This window comes from Pieris brassicae, chromosome 1 (genome assembly GCF_905147105.1).
Source record: "Pieris brassicae chromosome 1, ilPieBrab1.1, whole genome shotgun sequence".
In the NCBI taxonomy this organism is placed as follows: Eukaryota; Metazoa; Arthropoda; class Insecta; order Lepidoptera; family Pieridae; genus Pieris; species Pieris brassicae.
In genome coordinates, this window is record NC_059665.1 from 9,784,099 (window position 1) to 9,808,325 (window position 24,227).

Consider the following 24,227-nt stretch of genomic DNA (forward strand, 5'->3'; position numbering starts at 1 on the left):
TAAATAAAAAAAGTATGATTGAGAACTTGTTTTTTGAAGTCTGTCCAACTGCAAAAATGATATAACAAAGCGAGAGGAAGTGCGGAAGTGACGTTTAGTCGCGCTAATGACTCAGACACAATGGGCTGTCGTAATTTGTAATCCATTGCGATTGAACCAAGAACGATCTTTTTACACCTCATTTTTGAATGTTTCTTTTCTATAAAGCTTGAATAATATATGTAATACGAAATTAACATTAAACCAGTAAGAAACTCGGGCACCGAGACGATTTCCTGTACTGATATAATGCAATATCCGGTGAGATCTGTACCAACTACCTGTCTGCTTTAATAAATTATACCGTTTTATTAAATATTCCTGAGTAACCTTAAGATTTTTTATTTTAAATTTGATATTTTTTTATATTTGATATTTGGTAGTTGGCTGGTAGAATACAATGTTCTATGCTTAGAAAAAAAACATACCTGTACAGCTTGCCAGCCAGTGGACTGTGAAATGTGTGTTTAAATTTATATGTATTAAATGTCAGGAGTATCTATATATTATATACTTATGCTGTTTACGTGTGAAATATCTCATACAAATAAAATTGAGCCAAGAGACAAGCTACTCTAAGCTTTCCAGGTTCAAATCATGCCAATGTATATTCAACATAGAGTTTTGACAATATTTCTGGCAAGCTTAGGTGACTGGTTAGAAAATCGACTTAAGATTTCTAGTTAGTAATTACCGGAAACTATGAAATACCGGCGCACCGGCGACGCGCACGCGTACGAAACAAACAAACAAACAGACATCTCACTGTCAATACTTCCGCTGTATGTTTTCACATAACTCATAAATACCTTTTGGTGTATACCATGTTTCTGTATAGAAATACGTATTGTCGAATCTCGAGTAATGAACTTAAAAATACAAATTAAAAACAAACATAAGTTTTTATCTATAGCTGTTTTTACCTAACAAGCTTTATTGTCTTAGAGATTACTTGACTATTACTATCCTGTGATCCCTGGATAGGGCAGAGGACACAATGAGCCACAATCTTGTTCGCTCTTGGCCATCGTCTTTTACCTCGTCTTTCCGGCTCTCTTTGTCTCATGTGCAATTATACGTCACTAGGTTTGTTTGGGACAGCAACGCCTGTGGTTTCTCAAGGCTTTAAGCGCTTGGATAAAAGATAACAACATTACGAAAATCTCGTTAACTTTGTACTCAAACTTATTATATTGTTACAACGGTTATAACACGCTGAAAAGTTACACAATTATTGACGTACATAAACAGGAAAATATGGAAAGCTTAAAATAAACTCATTCATTCTTCTACCACAAGGATTCATATTGTCATCACCGCAAATGAGGTCACGCTGTTGTTCTTATCTAATGCAAAAAAGGATGTTAGACGGGACTGTGTTTTTATTTGTATTTCACGTTTATAGAATATTAGGTAAGATTTAAGAGATTGCGTTAATTATCTTTTTTTAATAAAAAATAGCGTTTCCGTAAGGCTTAAACCAGATTTCGTTAGCACCGCCCACCTGTTGACTAACTTCCGCTTTTACATACCGCTTGTCTTGTCCTCCCTGACCTCAATTACCTAACGAGAAATACTATTCAACACGCTCTTGAGGTTTTATAATTCGCGATCAGATTGAAAAAAAGAATTTGAGAATATTGAGGCGTGATGACTTTGATTACAGTCTTGGAACGAAATTTTTTTTAAAATATAAAATATTTCGCCAGTGACATAGTTGAAAATACATATTAGATTTTCACATTTACACAATAAATGTGATAAAAGTATTGCGTATCCGACCTTTCGTTTTGTTAACACTATTGTCACTAGTAATATGTAGGTTAACCCAAAAATCGATTTCGTAACTATTATAGAACACTGAAAATTTCCACACTACGTGGGATGGTACGTTCGCTATGTTTACAGTGTGGGGCGAGACGCGCGGGGGGTACAACCGGGTCAAGGGAACCGATGCACCGTTCGCGCAAAATCTCACTTTCGCGCGCTGCACCCAGCATGGCTGACAGCGCGAGTTTGTTGTCTTTGACAATTGACATGCGTAATTCTGATTACACCAACATATTTTACAAATACTAAACATTCACTTTACACTTTGCTTTAATATTTACTGTTTATTTCTGGAGTAATCTATTTTCCATTATAGTCGCTATTTAATTAGTTTTTCGTAAAATGTCTCGAAACAATCTGATTTCCGAATTCGTAGACAACAATAAAATCTTAGATAATGCTAATTAGGCCACGGTTTGAAATTTGTTAATGTATGTTGCAACATTACACGTGTATGGAATTTGACAACAAACAAATAAAGACTATATCCTTGTCCTTATTTTGTTTCCTACGAGTATCGTGCGTAATCGTGATAGCGTATCTAGTAGCTTATCGAATTAATGCAATACCATTGTGATAAACAAAGATTTCTTCGTCTAATCATACCAAGACGTCCGATAGGTTAAAGATACCGAACGTTTTGTAACGCGTCAAAATATTACGCATCTTTTATTCTCGAAATTACATTCGTTGAATCAAACACGACAGTTTGGCGCGTAAAAATGACATGACCCATATTTACGACAGAGACAAACTGACTGGCCAGTTAGATTGGAACGTAAAAAAAGGTTGTTTATGTTATTGAGGTTCGACCATGAGTAGTATTAGCGTCTAGTCGAGGCTGCACGTACATGCATCAAGGTCGAAAAACAAACTTGCAACAAAACTTTCGGGACGACTTATTTTGGTTATGAAATGAGGATTCTCTTACCGTTAGGAAATTTGGAATCATTATATAACGTGTTTCCTGGAAGGAAACTTCATATGTTATTAATAAACACAATGGTTGTAAAGCACCTCAATAATTGCAATTACTTAACAATTTCTATGAAAATTAAAACGGTTTCATACCTCTTTTATTCCTTTTGCTTTCTTTTACAAAATAGACAACATTTCCGGACTTTATGGCCTGTGACCGGTGAGTGAATGAGCTAGTGAGCCGAAGAACGAGAGGCATCGCGCCCTTCGCTCGCTCACTGACCCAGATAATGCGCACGATAGCCCGGTAACGGATCTATTTCAATGCGCTTCCACAGCTTCCACGTTCCGAAACTGTTTTGAAATTGGAACAGATAGTTTTACAAAATATGCGAAATTTACTTCAAATATTAACTTTCATTTTATTTTAATAACTTTCCTTGTATATTTTTTAATGTGTTTAATAATTCCTGTGACAGTCTACAGATACAGTTCTTCGTGTTTTTGCCAAGTTTTGCTCACCACAGAGTAAAATCACTTAGAAGGTCGAGGGTTTCATAGATACATATAGTACCTAGCGTAGAATGTAACCGTTAAGAAAGATCACCCGTGCTCCAAGCTTAAGCACGTTTTGTAATATTGATTGAGATTTCGTGTGTACTCGCGAAATGGCCTCTCCTGACGTGACTCAACGTTGCGTAACTCTCCATAATACATTTACATAAACAAGTGCCACCGCTTATTTTAATCGATAACTTTTTTTTAATATTATGGCAATAGTTTTAACTTTAAAATCGAAATTATATCAAAATATCCAATATGATTTTAATTCCATTTCCGCGTCCTGTTTTGGCCATACGGGTCACGCCAATAGCATAAAATTTGAGTTAAACAACATTGATGTTTCCTTTTTGAATGAAATAACATGTTTTACCTGCTTTGCGTTTAGATAATTTCCTATTGTTTCCACTATATGCCATAAAAACAATTGACGTAGTAACGGATAAAATATTTCAATTTAAACAGAAATTAATGAAACATATCACTAACATACTGCAAGCGATGCAAGTCAGTTATTAAAGTGCAAGATAAACGTGTTATCAGCGTAATCGCATCGGTTTCCATTTCTCAACGCCACTTTCTTTCGTTTCCCGTGCGAGGGAAAGTGTCCGCGCTTTTCCGACGCCATCTTTGATGCACATAGCTTCCACAGATAACATATTAAATGATATTGAGATATTATTATAAACGTTTACTGCCAGGTTTAAAATGAAAGGATGTCCTTGCGTGTAAATATTAAATACTGCATTTTACGGTGGTACGCTATTATTAAGATTGTGTAAATATTTTAAATCGCCGTAATTTTTGCGTACATCTACATATAATAATATAATAAATTTGGGTGTTGAATATTTATTTTTAAATGTATTTGTACGTGATGATTTCAGAGTAGGTATTATTCTTTATAAATACCACGGAAGATTTTATCCCTGCGATTAATTCGACCATTTTTTACATGAGTGTGTGGGTGTCAATGTGAACATTTGACAATTGTCACAAATTGCACTTAAAATATATTTTTAGATGCATAATTATACGAACAAAAGTATGGAAGGAAAGAAGCTTAGGAAGCTTCGCTGTTTTATTAATAATCGTCTTATATTTAAATTATAAATATATTTTATTATTTAGCTTTTGTATGCATAAAGATAAGTAAACAAGCCTTAGTGAAAGATATATAAAAAAATCGTAAACATGACATGAAATTTCTAATTAATCGCTACAGATAAATTATGCTCGGTATGCTATGTGCCTCTTCAAACATGTCCCAAGTTCCATGTATTGGTTGTCGATTATTATTACCAAATAACCAATTAAAGAAGACCTCTTTACAGTTACTAAATATAGATGAAGAGGTGTCTGCTACTGGTCGTTGTTTGAAATAGCTAAAGACTTCCCGGATGTACGGCTGACGTCAAACATCTCGCAAGATTTCCCGAAACGGATTATTGCAAATTGAACTTATTTTTTATTTTCATAAAGTGCAAATTCGCTTGAAGTAAATTCCCCGACTGCAATTTCCTTTGCACGCTTTACTGATTCAGATGGACGTTGCAAAGACTACAATTAATTTTCATATTTTTTACTTATGTCAAATACTCAAAAATTTGTTACTGATAACTTTGCGTATGCAATGTATGTTAATCTCTGAAATACCAAAATAATGATTCTGAAATACATATATAATTTGTATATAAAGTCACTATAGTAGATAACTAACGTGTCTGTTAGCGCTTGATCTACTATTCTGACTGACGTCATCACATATTTAAAAGTTTTATGCTTACTTATAATATTGTTATTATAATAGACAATTGAAAAATGGGGCATATTATTATTGTAGTGCGAATATATACAGGTAAATTCATTAAATTGTAGGTATTGAAATCATAATTAATATTTTATAGTAAATTAAGTCAATTACTACTACCCAAAATATTCACTCACGATTGCTCTACCAAGAGTTCAATTCTTTGCTTCGTAGAAATTAATTTTTGAATAAATAACTTTTAAGTTTAAAAGTATTTACATATTGTAACCAATTTTGTCACTGACTGCGCACTAATTCCTTCGTAATTTTATACTAAATCCCTTTTATAAATACACTGTTTTTGTGCCAAAATGGTCCGTCATTCTCAACATAAACTCGCTATGCCTTCATATAATTTAAAAATTGTTTAAACACAGAACACATCGTACAATTTCCATACATGTTTATCGAATAGATAAAACATATATATGTCCTACACGCCAGACGTTTACATATAAAAAGTTTCTTACAGTAACGCGAACGTTGCACCTAAAGCAACAATACTAATATAATAGCACCCCTTTTCGTGCATTCACCCTGAAGGGGGAAGCTTACTTATGCAACTGAAAAGTAAAAGCGTTTTCGGGCGGTTTGGGCGGCTGATCAGGGCGGGCGCAGAACAATACCCTATGCATAGTGTTGTTAAATGTAAATTATGTTGAAGTTGAAGGTTTAATTATGACAAAATAAATTAGTACTATTTTAATACATACATACGTTTTTAATTCTTGTGGTATGTGTGCTTTAGAACCATTGTAAATAAATGTCTTGTCTAATGTTACCTGAAAAATCTGAATTACGTACTAAAATAATTGTCTTTCAAGTTACGAGGTATTCAGAAAATGTCTCAAGTGTATAAATAATGACATCATAATATTAATGTTTTATTTTGACTGTACTTTATCCGTTAATTCTTCTTAATTAATAAAATTCCTATTATAACCCGCTGTAAGTTTCCTTCAAAAACACATTTCAGTGCCGGAAGGCAAAAGGGGGTGGGGGGTGTAAATGGGGGGCACCGGATACTGAATAATTCAGACACAGTCCTTTCGATGTTGGGTCGATGCACTTATAGTTTCATAAACAACATTAGCATTTTGTTACATATTTTTCTCAGAAAGGAAAAGTCGGGTTAAAGACCCCATAAAGTATGGATGAAACTTTTAATAAAATTAATTTAAAACTAACTTTGCCTTGCAACACTTTTACATGTCGTGTTCGGTTCGATCATGCAAAGCGCTTCATTCACATGAGAACTTTTATAGTGTATTTTATATGTAATACTTGTCTTTGAAATCTCTCTGTATGAAGTAAAATGTAACTAGTTTTTTTTGCGTTCATTTTAGATGTAAAGATTGAAAATAATACTGCCACCGCGGAATATTAACCAATTAATACACCAAAAGTTACATTGCCTGTTAACGACAACAGTACTAAGAACTCTTGAAAGTATAAAGTATCTGTAAATAAAAATGATACAGCGTTTGATCTTTTAAACGCTGTCAAGGGACACAAAGACCTGATGGAATATTTGAATCATATTAAACCAATTCTACTTAGGGTCCTTCAATAAAAGAGCGTACCAATTCTTCAAAGACTGGCAACGCACTCGCGAGCTCTCTGATATTGAGAGTGTCCATGGGCGGCGGTATCACTTAGGATCAGGTGAGCCTCCTGCCCGTTTGCCCGTTTCTATGAAAATATAAAAAAGCAAATATTAGATAGTGTCATCATACAACACAGTTATGTACATTTAAAATTACAATTCTGTGTGTGAATATCTAAAGTACCTATTCATGGTTAAAATTAATATTTAAAAAAAAATGTTAATTTAATTTGTTTCTCTTTCTATTCGTGCTTAGTATTAATAAAACTGGAAAAAGAAATCACCCTTTAAGTTAATTCCTATTTATTTCTCTTATCTTCTTCGCGAATTTGTTCGTTTCAAGAACTAAATAACGAAAGCTTAAAAGCTTTACCAGACCTTTTTGCTCGGAGTCCAGGATCTATAGTCGTTCAGGTGGCATCCGATGCCATAAAACCCGCTGCACTATTGCACCTTCCCTTTTTACGTCTAGACACTTCGACCACAGCGAAAGGGATAGTTTGTCTCACTCCCACACAACATGCGCAGTGCTACAGGTGGGTGTGGGGGTATCTCCCTAGTACCGGGAGATATGGGGGCAACTGGGGGTCGCCGGGTCCCGTGGGGGGAGCAAGGTCGCCGCACGGAAACGTCTGGCAGAGATGATACATTATTGTATCGATCCGACATCTGAATAATGTTTTCAAGGTTTTTTGTTTTAATTAAAACATTCGTTCAATATACAATTTTGACGTTTATAAGTTATTATTATTGCAAATTTACCTCTGTTCATACAAAATTCCAATTACGTTTGTTTATTATCGTGACCTTTATATTAGGGTTTTATAAATTTAAAAAAGGCCGGCAACGCACTCGCGAGCCCTCTGGTATTGAGAGTATCTATGGGGAGGTATCACTTAACATCAGGTTTAGTGATAAACTGTTCTGAATAAAATATAATAAAATTAAAAAGAAATTAATTGATTTAACTAATTTTTTTAGTATAAATAGTGGTCAATAGTGCCTGAAATTATGGTAAATATGTTCAAACCTCCGAAACGTTCAACCAATTAAGTTGCCATGAGTTTATACTATAAACGGTACTTACTACAGCTTACTAAATCGCATCATAGACGTCCTTCTATGTCACCAAATTATTTAATTTCTGTTCTGACTTTTTAAAGTTTTGACAGAATTTCGTTGTAATACAAAATCAATATTATAAGTCATCTAATACCTGTAATACTTGATTATCTACGATGTGCGGACATCTTAAAGACCCAGACAGCTCCATGGAGCCTGTAATTTCAGTTAGCTAGAAATATAACCGCTTTGGGCTTTAATATTCATAAGTCATGTATGACTTGTCTTAGCTTCTTGTACTAACTGCATCCGTAATATCCATAATTTATAGCTTTTGAGGGATTATGAAATTTTTAATTATTCATTATGAATATTTAATATTATAAAGAGCAATGGAGCACACTAAAACCCCCCTAGAGCTAACGTGTGACTCATCACTGAGCTCGTAGGTTCGACTCCCGTCTGTCCATTTAATGCTAGCTTAATATTTTCAAGAACCGGTATGGCTTAGACTTAAAAAATCGACGATGTGTCAAACACAAAATGCTAATCACCTACCTCTAAAAAAATCATGTCATAATTGTTTTCCGGAACTGGCTTCAAGCGTCCATATATTGCGTAAGTAATATATCTTATCGCCAAGCATGTGTTAAAATAATTGCGAGCGCTTGCAGAATTGTCCATTACGACATACGAGTCAGCGTAACACTTATCGGTGAAATGTCTCAATCGATAGTATGGGCTTTATCTAAGCTGTTTCTATGTCGATAATGTGTTGATTAATAAAATAAAAATTATCTTTAATATACTTTAGCTTAGCGTATGCACGTGGGTATCGTCCCTGGTAAAAGAATAATTGTTTATGGTACAAATGGCTGATTGAATTTGCTTCAAATACGTCAAGGAAATAAACGTAAATGTATGGCTGCCCTGTATACAAATAATTGAATTTATTTCAAAACAACAACTCTCTACGAGCCTGGCTGTAAATTTGGCTGACTCAGGCTTTTTTAGTATTATAAGCCCGACGAACGGACTCTTGTCAACATTGCATTCATTCGTTACATAGCAATTGACATTTGATTATTAGCTCATATTCTATTGTTGTACGCGACTGGTAAATATAAAGTTAAAAAGATCCTCTATTATCTAAAGCACCCTGAGGAACCGTACAAACAACCGTCAATACAACAATTTAAATAGACTTTCGATTAATAATTATATATAATAGTTTTTAGGAGAAAGTTAGAGACAAAATATAATGTTTTTGAACACAGAATATTAACTGAAGGATTGAAAGCTCCTCGTACTTAACAGTAATTTCAAAAGCGTGCTCTAGGAAAATCTTGCTCAATTCGATTGTAAAACCCTACAAGGGTAACGTTATACGTGTACTTTATACGATTCTTACAATGTATGTTGTTTCAGTGGATGGCGAGCCTACAGGTCTGACACTAGGTGCCCGCGGCTCCCTGGGCCGGGCGCTGCTTCATGGACTCTTGGCGCCCGCCTCCGCGCCCAGGCATCACTTGTACACCGCGCCCAATACTGGTAAGTTTGTAATTGAATATATGTGGCTCACGGTTTTACCTTTTATTTGATATCATATAAATCAAGTACCGAACGCCTTTTGGATTGGTGTAATACTCCTAGGAATAAGGTTACACTTGAACCCAAAAGGAAATAAACGATTTTATAAAATTTAAATGAAAAGTGATCACATGTAGAGTATAAATAAATAATAAAAATTCTAGACTATTTTATAACAAAATTTGAATTTTTGATACCTACTTCGGTAATGTTGTGTAGCCTAAGCCGCGGGTTCAATGAATAGCCAATATGCGATGTAAAGTACCTGGACTGAATGGTTCCGGCTGCAGCGGAAATTGCCCAACGAACGTTTTGACAACCTTTAGTATATATCAAGTATCGTTTTCGTTTCACGATAAATACAGTAATTTCCGTTGTTATTTTCATCCCTTTTCTGTTCTTATATTTTTATCTTGTTAAAAATATTATCGTTTTCATAAGAAACAATGATAAAACTCTGCACCTTAGTTTAATAAAAAAAGATTGATACATATTAATAATGTGCAGTAAGTAAACATTACTTAAACCATAAAATTCTGTATATAACAAAATACCGTATAATTACGTAAAACACTTAACCCATTGTCGAAATTCGTGACCTCAATCGGCAGGAAGAAGGCGTCACAACAACTTGGTAGCATGAAAAATTCATAAAGAACGACGAGGAAGTCAAATCGATACCCTCAGCTGATCCTGGCAATGTCACGACCGAGACCCTCCCAGCCCTCCTCCCCTACGCACACCCGCAACACTGTGCGTACTTGCGTCTGTGTGCGCGCGTTTACTCCGCGTCTGAGCTTTGAAATATGAGCTTTGTTAAGAACAAAAATATTCATTATTACACTAATTTGTTTCTAAAATGTCCTTACCGTAGTTTGGTTTATTATTAAGCTGAAACGAAAATACGTCCAACCTAATTTATTATCTGAAAATTTATTTATTGTTCAAGATCCGAAAATAATTTAAAAAAACACTCCAAAGTAAAGCTTTCTTCCAAATTCATGTAGATTTATTTACTTACGTAGCTTACTGACTTCAAACAGAGCTTATGTGACACGCAATGTGAATCCATACATTTATTTACACTATTATATAATCCCCTATGTTTACATAATCGGAATGGATGCAAGGGTGTCAGCAAATATTATTTGATACTTCTAACCCTTCAACGGCTGTCGGTCGCAGATGTCCAGACAATGGTCCATTACCCAAAATGTGCAATTTCATAATCACTTGTGACCCGGAGCGCGGGTGGATTTAGGATTAAAGGGTTAATTATTTACATTGTCCTGATATGACAGTTTGATTTATTGCAATATAGCTTAATCTCTTCTTATTAAATTATTTGATCTTTGTTAATAACCAGTATATGAGTGGACAAGTTAATAACAGGCTGCGAAACAATACATTTTTTGATGTACGGCAATAAAACTTAAAGAACGTCTCTTTTTTGAAACGTATTTACAATAATTATTTATTCCTATATGTTTACTTCGTATCCATATTTGTCTACATATATAGATATAACGATACGAAAAGTATACATAAAATAGAAACGAATTATAAAGCTTTTCTCATATCGAGAAATGTCTGATTTGTACAAAATTATTTGTCCCCCAATGTTACGTAATTCTGAAGTAATTCTCATTGTCCTATATTCTCGAGCGCGTTCATTAGAGAGCTTGCGTTATTTCTCCAAACACACCCAAGCAATATAATCTAAGTACATGTTAAACTTTGCCATATCAAAACTAGTCTCATACATGCTCGGTTATCGCCCGATCTTACTTGCGCTACTAAATTAACTTAAAAGTTGTTCAAATCTGGGTTACGCGAGTCAATCGACATAATCGCTTTACACAGAACCTATATTGTGCAAAAACGAACACATTTAATCCGAAAATGTCGGCGTTACAAATGCAACCCTTATCCACTGCCAGCGGCCTGAGCCCAAACATGCAATCCTATCCAAACAATTGATGCAGCTTGCGCATATTGCGCGCGCACATTTGCAAAACCCTGTTTTTATGGAAAAATGGGTTATACACCTTGCGATGAATTGTCACGTCATCTCCTGATAATAGGCGATAATCTCTCTTACAACCATCTCTTTTTTTCTTTTGAATTAGCCTCGACTTGAATTTCCGGAGCGACTGACAATTTGAAATTAGAATGTCACGCGTGGGTGAGCAAACGCAACCCATTGTCGGCTCTTGTACACATTTTGCAATTAATGAATTATTCAATTTATAGTTTACTGCGTCAAAAAAATCCGAGTATTATTTAGTGAAATTTAATGTTTATTTTACTTTATCTAAATTGTAAGTATCAATATTGGCTTGATCATTTATGCGGGATCACAGATATTTCCATAAAGGAGATCTAAAAGGCGAACGTTAGGCGGTGAAGGGGTCAGCAATTGTAGATAGGACGACAATTCAACTAGTGATTTGTGGCTGGCACTTTACGATTGAAATATTATTTAGTTCGTATATTCTTGAACTTCTGTGTGTTTACTTGTACATGACTCGATTAAAATTAACGATATAATAAAATATTACGTGAGTCGTAAATATGTTAAAGAACAATTCAATTATCATATCTGTTGTATTTAATAGCAAACAATAAGTCTTGCAGTTATTAAAAATAAATCACTTCAAAATAAGCAATTGGTACCTATAGTATAAAGAATCATAAACAATCTTAATTTTTCCTTAACGAGCTTGACGTGCTTTGTTTTCTTAACAGTAATCATAACAATCAAATATACAGTATTTACAATTTTCTTAACCTACAGAGTAATAATAAAAATATAAAAAAAGAAAATTAAAACAAATTTTAAAAGTTTGATACCGACAGAGAACCTTTAACGCTAGCAGCATTCAGCATCTAGCAAGCAGAAAATCCCCAGCTTTTGCTATATATCTATTATTTTATTCCTAATTAATTGCAGAACACAGAGTTAGAATATAATACGCAAATAAAACTAAGTAACGGCTCAATTTATTCAAGTAATAATTCATAATTGTAAAGGACACATTCATCTGACTGAGATCATACAAAGACGTTTATGTAACAGCTTATGTACACCGCATGATTATTCATATGCAAAAAAATTATTCTAAGTCTCCATTCGCACGGATTATGGTCTAACGCCGTGTCGTACAATGCCGATGGACAGCGGTCACTCCATAAAGATCGCCCGATTAAGGAAGGGTTGTTTTGTCTTGTATTGTAATATTTTCCTAATAGGACCGCATTCCACTCTAACCGGTAGACGGCTATAAGGGGCCCAAGCGATCATTATTTATAGTTAATTTATTATTATTTTGATACGGGAGAGGAAAGGGTTGACACAATGGCCGGTTCCGCGTTCCGGCCGTTGGCCGTTCGTGTGTGGACTGGACAGTGGACATTTCTACCCACGGTTAAGGGTTGATTCAAGGATTTCTATTAATCAAGGACATTCAAAATTCAAATCTTCCTATATTAAACAAACATCGGTAAATTTCAAACGTTACTTATATAGGCAACCTATGACAAGGATAAAATGTGCAATATAAAAAAAGACATTGTAAACCCAAATTTATACTCAAAGCAAAATTAAATAGTAAACACTGTTTTTCATTCACCTAAAATTGTATCAATACTCGCCAACTGCGAGCAGAAGGATTAAAAACACTACACAATACAACTCGTATTCTACTGATTATAGAGCAACACCATTCTTTTGAAATGGTCAAAACTGACCCACGGCGCTTCCCGGTTCCCATAGCGCTTTGAAGGGTTAACAATGGGTGAAAAGGGTGTGGACAGCAGCTCCGGTCAAATGGTCAATACGAACATAGACTCAATGTTCAAGGAAACGAATGAATGCGCTTTCTTTGGCCTAGCCGATGATTATATTATTTAAATACGACGGTTACTCGTCAAAGTTACGACCATGAGAAAATAAGCGTGTTTTTTTTTATACAAATGTAATTTAATATTCAACGTTTGATCGTGTCAATTAAATTAAGAATAAAAGGCGTAGAACTATTTAAAAAAAATACCAACGTATCGTAAAATATTTTAAAGTAATTAAATTATATTTTTAGAATTAGTAACATTTAAAGTTAAAGTTAAAGTAATAAAGTTTTCAAAAGAGTACCTATATGCATTTACATGAATTACAATCTAGCCTATACAATAATTATGGCTAATAAGTAATATTATGTTGATACATTTTCTAAAATACTAGTGAATAGCTTAAACTAAGATAATGTTCATTAACAATCTTAGTGTTCTATAATACTTGGATACTATGTTCGAGATACCGCTTTTGCACTTATATGAACTACACTAGGTTTATTAACTCAAAAGGTTTAGTTCTGTTTAGGCTTCGAAAGAATCATCCTAGATCAGATGCTAAGACACTTTAATATGAACAACATATTACATGCCGTCAGTTCGGCTTTACAAAGGGTAGGTCTACTACTGACGCAAGTGCAAGATTGATTACCCAAATCTTAGACGCCTGGGAGGACTCGCGGGATGCCGTAGGCATTTTCTGCGACCTATCCAAGGCGTTTGACTGCGTTGACCACGATACTCTCATTTGTAAGTTGAGCCACTATGGTATTCGTGGTAAAGCTCTCGCGCTTGTCCTTTACTATCTTTCAAACAGACAGCAAAAAGTAGAAATTAGTGGTTCGAGATCATTTGGATCAATAGTGAAAATGGGCGTGCCGCAGGGTTTCATATTGGGTCCCTTTTTGTTCCTTGTTTATATTAATGATCTCCCGCATATGATGTCTGAGATATCGGAAATCATCTTATTTGCTGATGACACTTCCCTCGTTTTTAAAATGAATAGGAAAGATTCCAGTCCAGTAAACGTCAATGATAGCTTAGTAACTCTATCGAAATGGTTTGCCGCGAATAATTTACTCATCAATTCTGCTAAAACTAAATGTATCAAATTCTCACTGTCTAATGTCACCCCAGTAGGGCTTAACGTAACTCTCGATGGTGACAAACTTGAAGTCATCACTGAAACCGTTTTCCTGGGCATAACCATTGACAGTAAATTACAATGGGGAGCTCACACATCGCAGCATTATCAGGTAGACTAAGTTCTGCAGCTTATGCAGTCAGAAAAATAAGACAGCTTACTGACGTTGCTACAGCTAGGCTTGTATATTTTGCTTACTTTCATAGCATAATGTCCTATGGTATTCTACTGTGGGGCGCAGCAGCTGACGTAGATGCCATATTCATTCTCCAGAAAAGGGCAATTCGTGCAATTTACAATCTTGGCCCCCGCGAGTCTCTGAGAGAATTATTTAAAGAAATTAATATACTCACGTTGCCTTCCCTTTACATTCTAGAGAATATCATGTTTGTTCCTAAAAATTTGCATCAATTCACTGTCAAAAGTGTTATTCATTCTATAAATACCAGGAATAAGCATAAAATAGTAGTCCCAAAATACAGATTAACAAAATCGAATAAATCGTTTCTTGGGAATTGTGTCAGATTCTACAACAGGCTACCGAAGTGTGTAACTGATCTTACGACTAAAAAGTTCAAAAACGTCATCAAAGGAATCCTAATTAAAAAAAGCGTATTATAAAATCCAAGACTATGTTGACGATAAAGATGTATGGCGCTAATTCATCTCTGCATGTGCGGCTTCCCTGGCAACTTGCGCTGTGCAAGTGTGTGTATCTCATTTTACACTAATAGTAAAAACTCAATTTTCTTTTGCATTGTATAGAATCTCTGTATACCTTGCATTATATAAACTTCTCAGCCGATTATTACTATTGTAACCGAGTCTTTGTAAGCTAAACCATTGTTGAAAAGAGTGTCCATGGAGTTTCTTGCCGGTTCTTCTCCATGAGACCCACTTTTTGGAACCGTGCAACTAGACGTTTCATAAGAGCCTGCAAAGGCCTATTTGAAATAAAAACTTTTGATTTTGATTGAGGCGTCTTTTCCCTGTTGCGTGAAGTTGAATTACCTCAGCATTATCAGGATTAGTAACATGAATTTGCATTTACTAAATTCTCAGTATAAGAATAACTGAAAAATCCATATTCATACACACAACAAAGTAAACCAAAATGCATTGAGATGCAAAAAATGCAACTCTATTTCACCCCTAAACGACCTATCTGCATAATGCTAAATTAAAACTACAAAGCAAAAGCTAGTTTGCATAACAATGCCGTTTGACCAGCAAATTCCCACACAAAACAAGTTGGATGCAAGTGCATCTCTGGTCACACTGACCGGCATCTAAGGGTTGATGCTGACCGTTAGATTTTTATACGTTAGATAAAAGCATGTTAAGATTTATATAACTAACGGTTTTTATTAATATGCAAAATATAATTGCAGACAACTCTGAGAAAACTCAGAGTTTTATTTTGTTTATTCTTTAAATAGTGAGTGCTATGTAAAATAGTATGCACTGTCGAATAAGAATTTTTTTATATTTAATAAAGTTTACAGTTTACGGTAAAAGTAAACACTTATAATGTTTTTAAATTTTCAATACATTCCTCTAGACATGGTTTTAAGCAAGCAATCTTTTTAGGTTCACTACCACCATCTCCAGCTGACAGTGGAGTATCAGACGTGGAGTCGTCCTCATCAGGCGCGGGTTCCGCCGAAGAGCTGAAGGCGCGTCTGCAGCCGCCACCTCCAGCGCCCTTCCACACGCCCTTCCTGCCCTTCTACCAGCAGCATCAGATCACCAGTTCGCTTCAGCATCATGTTGCACACCCTAGACCTCCAGGTGAGTGCAGTTTATCAGGATTATACGAGTATATGATGTACCATCTAGGATGACAATTCGAAGCTTTGTGGTAATCTGAATGAATAAAGGTGACCAAAAAATTAATATGGGAAGCATTCTTGTTCAATTTTAAACTACTATAATACTCTATAAGGTATTGTAAAGTTCCGAGATTTTGACTGCCCTTAATTAAATAATTTCTGAAATATTGCTTAGAAGATAATGAAGTTAACTAAAGGAATTCAATATGAAGCCGAAGTTTACGTAAAAATTTGCATAATTAAATAATATTATATTTAATAAACGTCTTAATTATTCGGTCGACATTGACATTAAAAAAGGTGTACAAAGCGATTGTTCATAAGGTGACCGTGGGTGAACGGCCGCACCCGGAAGGTCACCTTTGGTTGCGCCTGCGCAGCTCCCGGGATTTGCATGCCGCGACACAATTTAGAAAACTACTTTCACACATTATATCTAGATCTTTATTATACCTGGCTGTGATATGTCTTTTAATAGGTTAGGGTTTTAGATAACACTGATTTTTTTATCTGAAAAGTGTTTATGTTCGTATGTGTTATGACACAACTACATCTCAACACAGCGCAAGACGAAAATTAGTCTAGCTATTTCATAAAATCATTTAAAACTAATAATGTTATTTTTTATCTAAATAAATATACGTTCATTTGCCAAAAAGGATAAATCCTTATCCAATTACAACCAACAAATGATTCCCCGAAGTATCAGATAGTATTTTTTTGGAAATCTGTCACATCCTTCCGGCGTTGCCTGGCTGACATCCAGTTGGCCAGGACGATTCAATAAAACTGACAAATTACGCTATCACCAACCCATGTTTCACATTAAATGGTAATTCTTTATGTCTAATTGAAAACATCATTTGGTTCTTACATTTAATATGTATTTAGAAGCTTTTAAATGAAGTATATATAATTTTGAATACAACTAAAAAATCGCTTCGGCGGGTTGGATATTCCAATAAAGAGAATAAGTTCTGCTACTCTTTTTAGAAAAAAAAATGAATATTATTTTTTAAACGATTTCAATATAATACGATTTTCAAAATTTTACAACAGATATTTAATTACTCTCCTAGGACGGTCAAACAAAACACAAAAGTCAAATAATTACGCATTTTTCATGACATAAGTCTAGGAAAATATATGGCTATGTTTATGTAATTCAGAAATTATTTATTATATTAAACGTTATAAAAATAGCATTAACCATCTCATTATAAAAAATATAGCTGGATTAAGGAAATTTCATAAACAATCATCCGGACGTCCCTGAGGACGCCGCAAAACGAAAAACAGCACCGGAATTTTTATGCTGTGTGTTGTCGATGTTTTCAAATATTATCGATAAATATAAGCTTGAAAAACTGGTTTCGATTATGTATATAATCGTCGTACATTCCCAGGTGTCAGTCGGACTAAAGAGACAGTTTAAAAGAACCCATAACCGATGAACATGCATGGTCAATGCCATAAAAGTGGATGAAGCGAGACGGGTTTGTCTGGAGCAGGAGGAGATCGCTGGTATCTGCCTACCCCTTTGGGAAAAAGGCCTGATAATTTCAATAAAAAAATTATTACTACTAAAACCACTAAATTGTTGTGAGTAATACTTTAGCGCGAAAACCGAGATTGCAAAATAAATATCCGTTTTCTCTTACCCTCTGCGACACACTTTCGCAAGTATTTGTCAACACTACATTAAGAAATGGCCATAAAAATTCTCCTAATTAAAAACATCGACACTGTTTCCTCCCTACGGAACCAGTTGGTAAAACGATGCACCGTCGTTTATCGCGTCTTGGCGCGCCTGTCCTCAACTATTTGACATTGCACAAGGTCAGTGCTCCTAATATAAAGATGCAAAAAACGTACGCGCATCGCGTACTGAGTCGCCGACGCATGCGAAGTGACCACTTTCGATTGTAGCATTTAAAATACCATCAGTGAGTTCTTTGTTGGTCCTCCGGATTATTTGCATGTTTGCTAGTGCGTTTTCCTGTCTGTTATCTGTGGGTTTTTACGTTGTCTATGTACTAGAGGAAGGATTGGTAAATAGTGGCGAACCTTCACTGCACTGGTAATCATAATGACATACACTTAATGTCATCCTGATTATGTAGTACCCAAATACAATGTATTTATATTTATTTTCTGTACTAGTGCTAGTGTTAGTCAGCTTTTTGTTGAAACTACATAGTGATGCAACCGTTAACATATATATTTTAGACAGGTAAAAAATGATACTAACACTTTTCATCCCTGTGGCAGTGTACCTTCAGCGTCGGCAGCATTTCCTTACTGTATTACGTAATTACTTTAACAAGAATTCGCAAATAAAACTCGTAATCTTCTCCCCAAAACATGTTCCGGTAGTGCTATCAGTTGAAGGAAGTTTTAGAATAAAATAGCTATAAAAGTTACATTGACCGCAAAAATTGGCATAAAATGCGACAAGCAGATCGTCAACATAAACCGAACGTAGGAGCGAATAATAATTTATAATATCTACATAAACAGGTTGATAGACGAATATTTTCTTACTTCCTTGTACACGTGATACAACATAGAACAAGAAGCAACAATAGCGATCAGATAGTTCAGACATTGACCAACTGAAGCTCCGCGTGAATCGTTGCGGTAACCACATACGAAATTTTGTGTTGCAAACGGTTGCGAAACCTCGGCGCCATTGTCAGCTGGCGAAACCAGCGACCTTACTGCGATTGGGCAGTCGAAACCTGATTGTATGCCACGATTGTACGAGCTCATGTGGCGGAAACCGTACTTGTACGTCACTTATTTTAATTAGACGGAATGTTGCCAAATAATGTCGCGAATATACGATACACATATTCATTTTTTTCTTATAATTAGGATTAAGGAATAAATTATAAAAGTAATGGCTTCAGCGTGCGACTCTCATCCCTGAGGTCGTAGGTTCCATCCCCGGTTTTCTGTCGATATGCGCATTTAACAGTCGCTCGTGAGTCGCAAAGTGAAGAAAAACATCGTGAGGAAACCGGCTTGTCTTAGACCCAAAAAGTTGACGGCGTGTACCTGCCTGACGCACAGGAGGCTGGTTACTAGCCGCGCCACCGAATTATTTTTATTTTTAAAGCAATTAATTTCCTCATCAAATATGTGTAACACAACAGTATTATTATTAGAACACTACACCATATGCATATGTAAAATAAAAAATCTATTTGAAGATATCGAGTTTTAAAAATTGTCATTTCATGAAACCATTTATTATTTCTATACGTAAATGTATGCTTTTGGATTTTTATCAAGATGGATTTAATCGAAGCCTTGACTCCGTTGCTCAATTCGTTAACAGAAGATTTTACGTTACCAAGAGATTTGATGTTGCGTCATGTGTTTTTGAACATTTAAAATATCGTTCAATGATGGAAATCAAATATTGTTTACCTTTTTTTTAAACTGTTTTTAGTATTACATTAATTTATAATACTGTTAGTACGGTTACACATTTATTAAATATTACGCTAATGTAATCAATATTGTAACACCAGATGTATATGTATTGTTAAATATTTATTAAAACCCCCCGTAATAGATGCAAACAAATAATGCTAGAATGATGACGCGTTATTTTTCTCTGACCTGAATGTTTCACGAACAAACTGAAACGAAACGTATTGTTATCAGCGCGTACGCTGCATTCATATGAGCAAACGAAATGGAAATTAAAATAAACGTTGCATTGCGTCTATTCTGCAATGTGAGCGCGTGTGCGTTTCTAATGTGTCTGTGTGCGGCGCGCAGGAGTGTGCGCGAGGTGATCGTCCCGATTCAAGGGCAGTGCAGCTAGCGCTCATATTAATAGTTGGCGACTATTTTCGCCGCGCTGATCGCTGGGGGACTGAGGCGTTATTATTGACATTCGCAACTTACATCATCACTTCTTCGTAAGCCGTTTCCTTGTTTCTTATTGGATTCCGGTTTTTAACTCCTTTTAATTGTAAAGGGTTTGTTTTTCTTCAGGACTGTTCTTAAGTATACAATGGAGTCTTATAATGATGTGGACAATTTTATCATTCGTGCGTTGCGATATTGTCTTTGTTTAATCTATGGCCGTACAAGGAAGACAGTCGCGCCATCTGTCGCGCGGTGGGCTTGCGCAACTCGACCCACTTCGAGCGGCCGCTGGCAAACGCCTCGACTCCTCTACAATTACATATTTCGGTGTCGCAACTCGCGTCGCATCCGAGTTGAACGGCCCGCGACCTTGTCGCTGCGCACGCGCCGCTAAAAGGGAAAGGACCACCAAATTCGGGAACTATGGACTGGTGAACCTAAAGGTTTCCCTTACGAGGATAAACAAGTGTGTACGTGACAGAAAAGACGTATCACCACTATCGCAAAACCGCATAGAATCGTCCGTCTGAATCACACCCACCATCAATATGAACGTAGTGCGTCACCTTGCGCCGTTTCGCACGGCTCTGCGCCCGCGCCGCGCTGTTTCGCAATGAACGCTCACGGCAGTCGCCATCTTCCTTCCGAAATATACAGTATTAACAACCAAAATCTTTAGTTTTATGAAGACATTATAATATAATTATTACACGCCATAAAACTTTATCTCAGTCATAATGTTCCACCTAATGTAAAAATGTTAACTTAATTGTAAATGTTACTAAAGAATAGTAAAATTAAAGCAACATAAATAATGCGTCTTCAAACGAAGTGATTTATAGCCGAGCGGCATACATACTAACTATATTTTATACAATGATATAAACGCGAAAATATGTTTGTTTGGCCCATTTAAATGCTCAAGAATAAGATCGTTGTAATTACCGCTTTTGCTTAGAACAGTTCGTCTTAGAAACTGCATTGAAGTCAGGGAAGTGTGGTTATTGCGAGTGTAGGGGAGCTATGAGCCGTGAAGGACATATTCGCTTCGCCGGGAATGAGCGAATAATTTTAAACAGGCAGGAAACCCGTGGAGCGCGTATATAGGCCGACTCGACTGCCCCTACAGATTTTATATCTATCGTAAAAGAAGTATGAGGTTTCCGGGGAAGTGGGTTGAACGAAATTGGGTCAACATGATATGCTGTTCCGAAAAACGTAGACAGCAGTTAATATCTTTATTCTTAAATTACTTTATATTGAAATTATACCGTATAGCTCTTATAAGCTCAATAATTCTGGACTTCAAAGCAAATAAAGTTTTAAAAGCAAGGTCTGTTCTATATGAACCGTTTTCATCAACGAAAGTATCGTTTTGTCGAATCCCGTAAGGGGAATCAAGAGGATTGTAGTGTGGCTATCCTTGTGATTGTGTCTAACCAGGTCAGTGTTAGGCCGCATAGCGCTGCATAAATAGACTCCCCTCCGCCCCCCTTGTCCGCACAGCCCCGCGTCCCGATGCACTCGGCACAGGGATGCACAGTTTTATTGCATCCGGTTTAGCGATTTCAATAGAAAATATTGTTTTCAAATATTATTAGTTTTATGTGTCTGTATGATTACAATATGGTTTCGGCTTTATATGCTTGCAAATATTCTGGAGTACAAGAGTCTTTCCAATTTTGCTTTTGTTCCCCTATATGTATTTGTTGGTTGCTCTAAAATAAAATTTAGGAAATTGAATTTATCGTTAAAGCCAAAGATGCAAACCACAGACAGAAACTAGTTCATAATGCTTGTTTAACGTCAATTTAAGGAAATATCAACCTATCAAACCGGTCGGTGTCATCGTGTAATGTATTATATTGATATTTATTTGCTAATAAACTTTTTTTATTAAGTATTCAGCGAAACAGCGAAATTCTTTCTAAGATTAGCTGCCTCTAGGGCTTCATAGTTTTTAAAACACATTTAAATTAGATTAAAGCTACTTGCTAAAATATATCTTGATTTATGAGATGTTTTAATGTATTTGACAGCCCTACAAAACAGTTTAAAATGCAATGTATATTTCGCAATATGTTTACGCGCCGTCCGCTGCCAAACCGAAGAATTCCAGCGTATAGTGGCGTTGCAAAAGCGACATCCCACTGGCCCTGGGCCGTGGGAAAATAGGACGGCTAAAATTAGAACGAAAATTCTTATAATTAATTTAAAATGGCGGCAATAGTATGATATAAAATAATAATAATATTACAAGATTACAAGTTTACCATTTACAATTTATGCTTTCGATACAGGAAAAACTAATTTATCTTTTATTGCTTAAGTATTTTCCTTAAGATAAGAATGTGATTCATTTATGAAATAGAAAATATGATAAAATTATTAATTTTCAGAGAATAGTAAAAGCGTTTGAAAACCATAACCAAAACCAAGCATTAATTAGACAACTTGTCTTTTTCCGTACATATTTTTGCATCGTCTTACAAGAGTAATTAATAGTATTATTTACATCCTAAAACTCGCAAACAAAGAATAAAACCAACACAAATAGAAACATAATCAGTTATCAATTGGTAGATAATTAGTAGTATCGTTCCGGCCTGATTCCGGAGTCAGGGTCGATTGGAGCAACTTACTGGAAATCAAACCTTGACCCTCCAAATGTACTATGAACAAAGTTTACCAAACATTCTTGCACCCTTATTCGTAGTGTCCTCTACGAAAGGGTAACATTAGACATCATTTTTATCTTTATCGATTATTTATTAGTTTCCTACATTCATTGTACCTTAATATAAAAGCATTTATGTAGGGATACATTTAATTGAACCACAACAAAACTTAGAAACTCGTAAAGGATCTAATTGCGACTCTTCATTCTCATGTAACTCTTATTTCTTATAAGAACATCTTATTTGTTATAGCTCTTGTATGACAGTCGTCTAGTTACTTTATATATATGACACTATAACAAATTTATAAACAATAGTAATAGGTACATCACACCGTTAATTTATATCTCAATTGTGTAACATTAAATAATGACGTAATAGTTTGAAACTACTATTGAACAATGTCAGTTGCCAGAATATTCGTCCAATCAAAGCATCCCGGACTGCAACAGGAAATCACTATAAAGATGAACGGAAGGCGAAAATGCCCAACATCACGCAATCTGAGCGGCTGGCTACCATTTACTATATTTAAACTGCTAATAAAATCCTCTTCCTCTGCGTTTTATATTTTTGTTGGAAGAGAAATCTTATCTAAGTGAGAAACTTCCCGCTCAGTGACCGCAAAAATAATACACAGGAACACATTAACACCAGGAACTTACGAAATACATAGTTTGAATTTTTGTGAACATAATCGACAACGGTTATCTATACTGGTTAAAAAGTACGCTTTAAATTAAATATATATGTAATTATTTACATCAGCCCCACAATACAAAGCACCAACAAATTTTTAAACATTACATCGAGTAAATATTAATATGTAATACTAATTCTTAGTAAAACATAAGCATTAATATAGGAACAAATCGAACACCTCTTGATTGATCCAAGATGGCGATTTGCAAGAAAGTGCAGGAATTCGTTGTTTAGGACGCGCGGGGCGTGAGGGCCGGGGGGTACTATGACCTTCGCGCGTTGATGCAATGTCGCCGTGTCATTGACCACAGCGCAGCGCAAACAGTTGCAACCCCCCTCCCGCACCCTGAGACAACTCCCCCGCACCCGTTTCGATCCCCCCGCTTGCACTTTCAATTCAGTCTATACGAATTTCCATGTTGTTACAATATTTCACTACAATTTCGAAGTAGTAGTTTCGGTAGTTTGAGAGAAATATGAAAACAGTTGTTTAAATTTTAAATTGTTCTATTCTGAATATATTAATGTACAATAACAAATATGTCAAACCAAAAATTGGTCGTACAAACATGTCAGTTTCAAATAACTGACTTTTTACTATGTTACATTCTTTAGTCGAAACTATGATAACCTCATCTTGACGTATTGTGCCTGACCTCGACGATTTACGTGTAAAAGGTGACATTTTCTAGTTACATATGTTTACGTAAGCGGGGTGTAC

The 24,227-nt window shown here is 35.5% G+C and overlaps 1 protein-coding gene across 6 annotated transcripts in view; it reads left to right on the forward strand.

Annotated features, from left to right (window-relative positions):
- LOC123717763 (ecdysone-induced protein 74EF) overlaps positions 1-24,227 on the forward strand; it is a 135,087-nt gene that overhangs the window by 99,322 nt on the left and 11,538 nt on the right. For all 6 annotated transcript variants that reach the window (XM_045674284.1, XM_045673968.1, XM_045674372.1 and 3 more), the window contains 2 exons: positions 9,255-9,377; positions 16,000-16,200. In XM_045674284.1, coding sequence (XP_045530240.1) covers positions 9,255-9,377; positions 16,000-16,200 — 324 coding nt within the window. The remainder of the gene's footprint in view (positions 1-9,254; positions 9,378-15,999; positions 16,201-24,227) is intronic.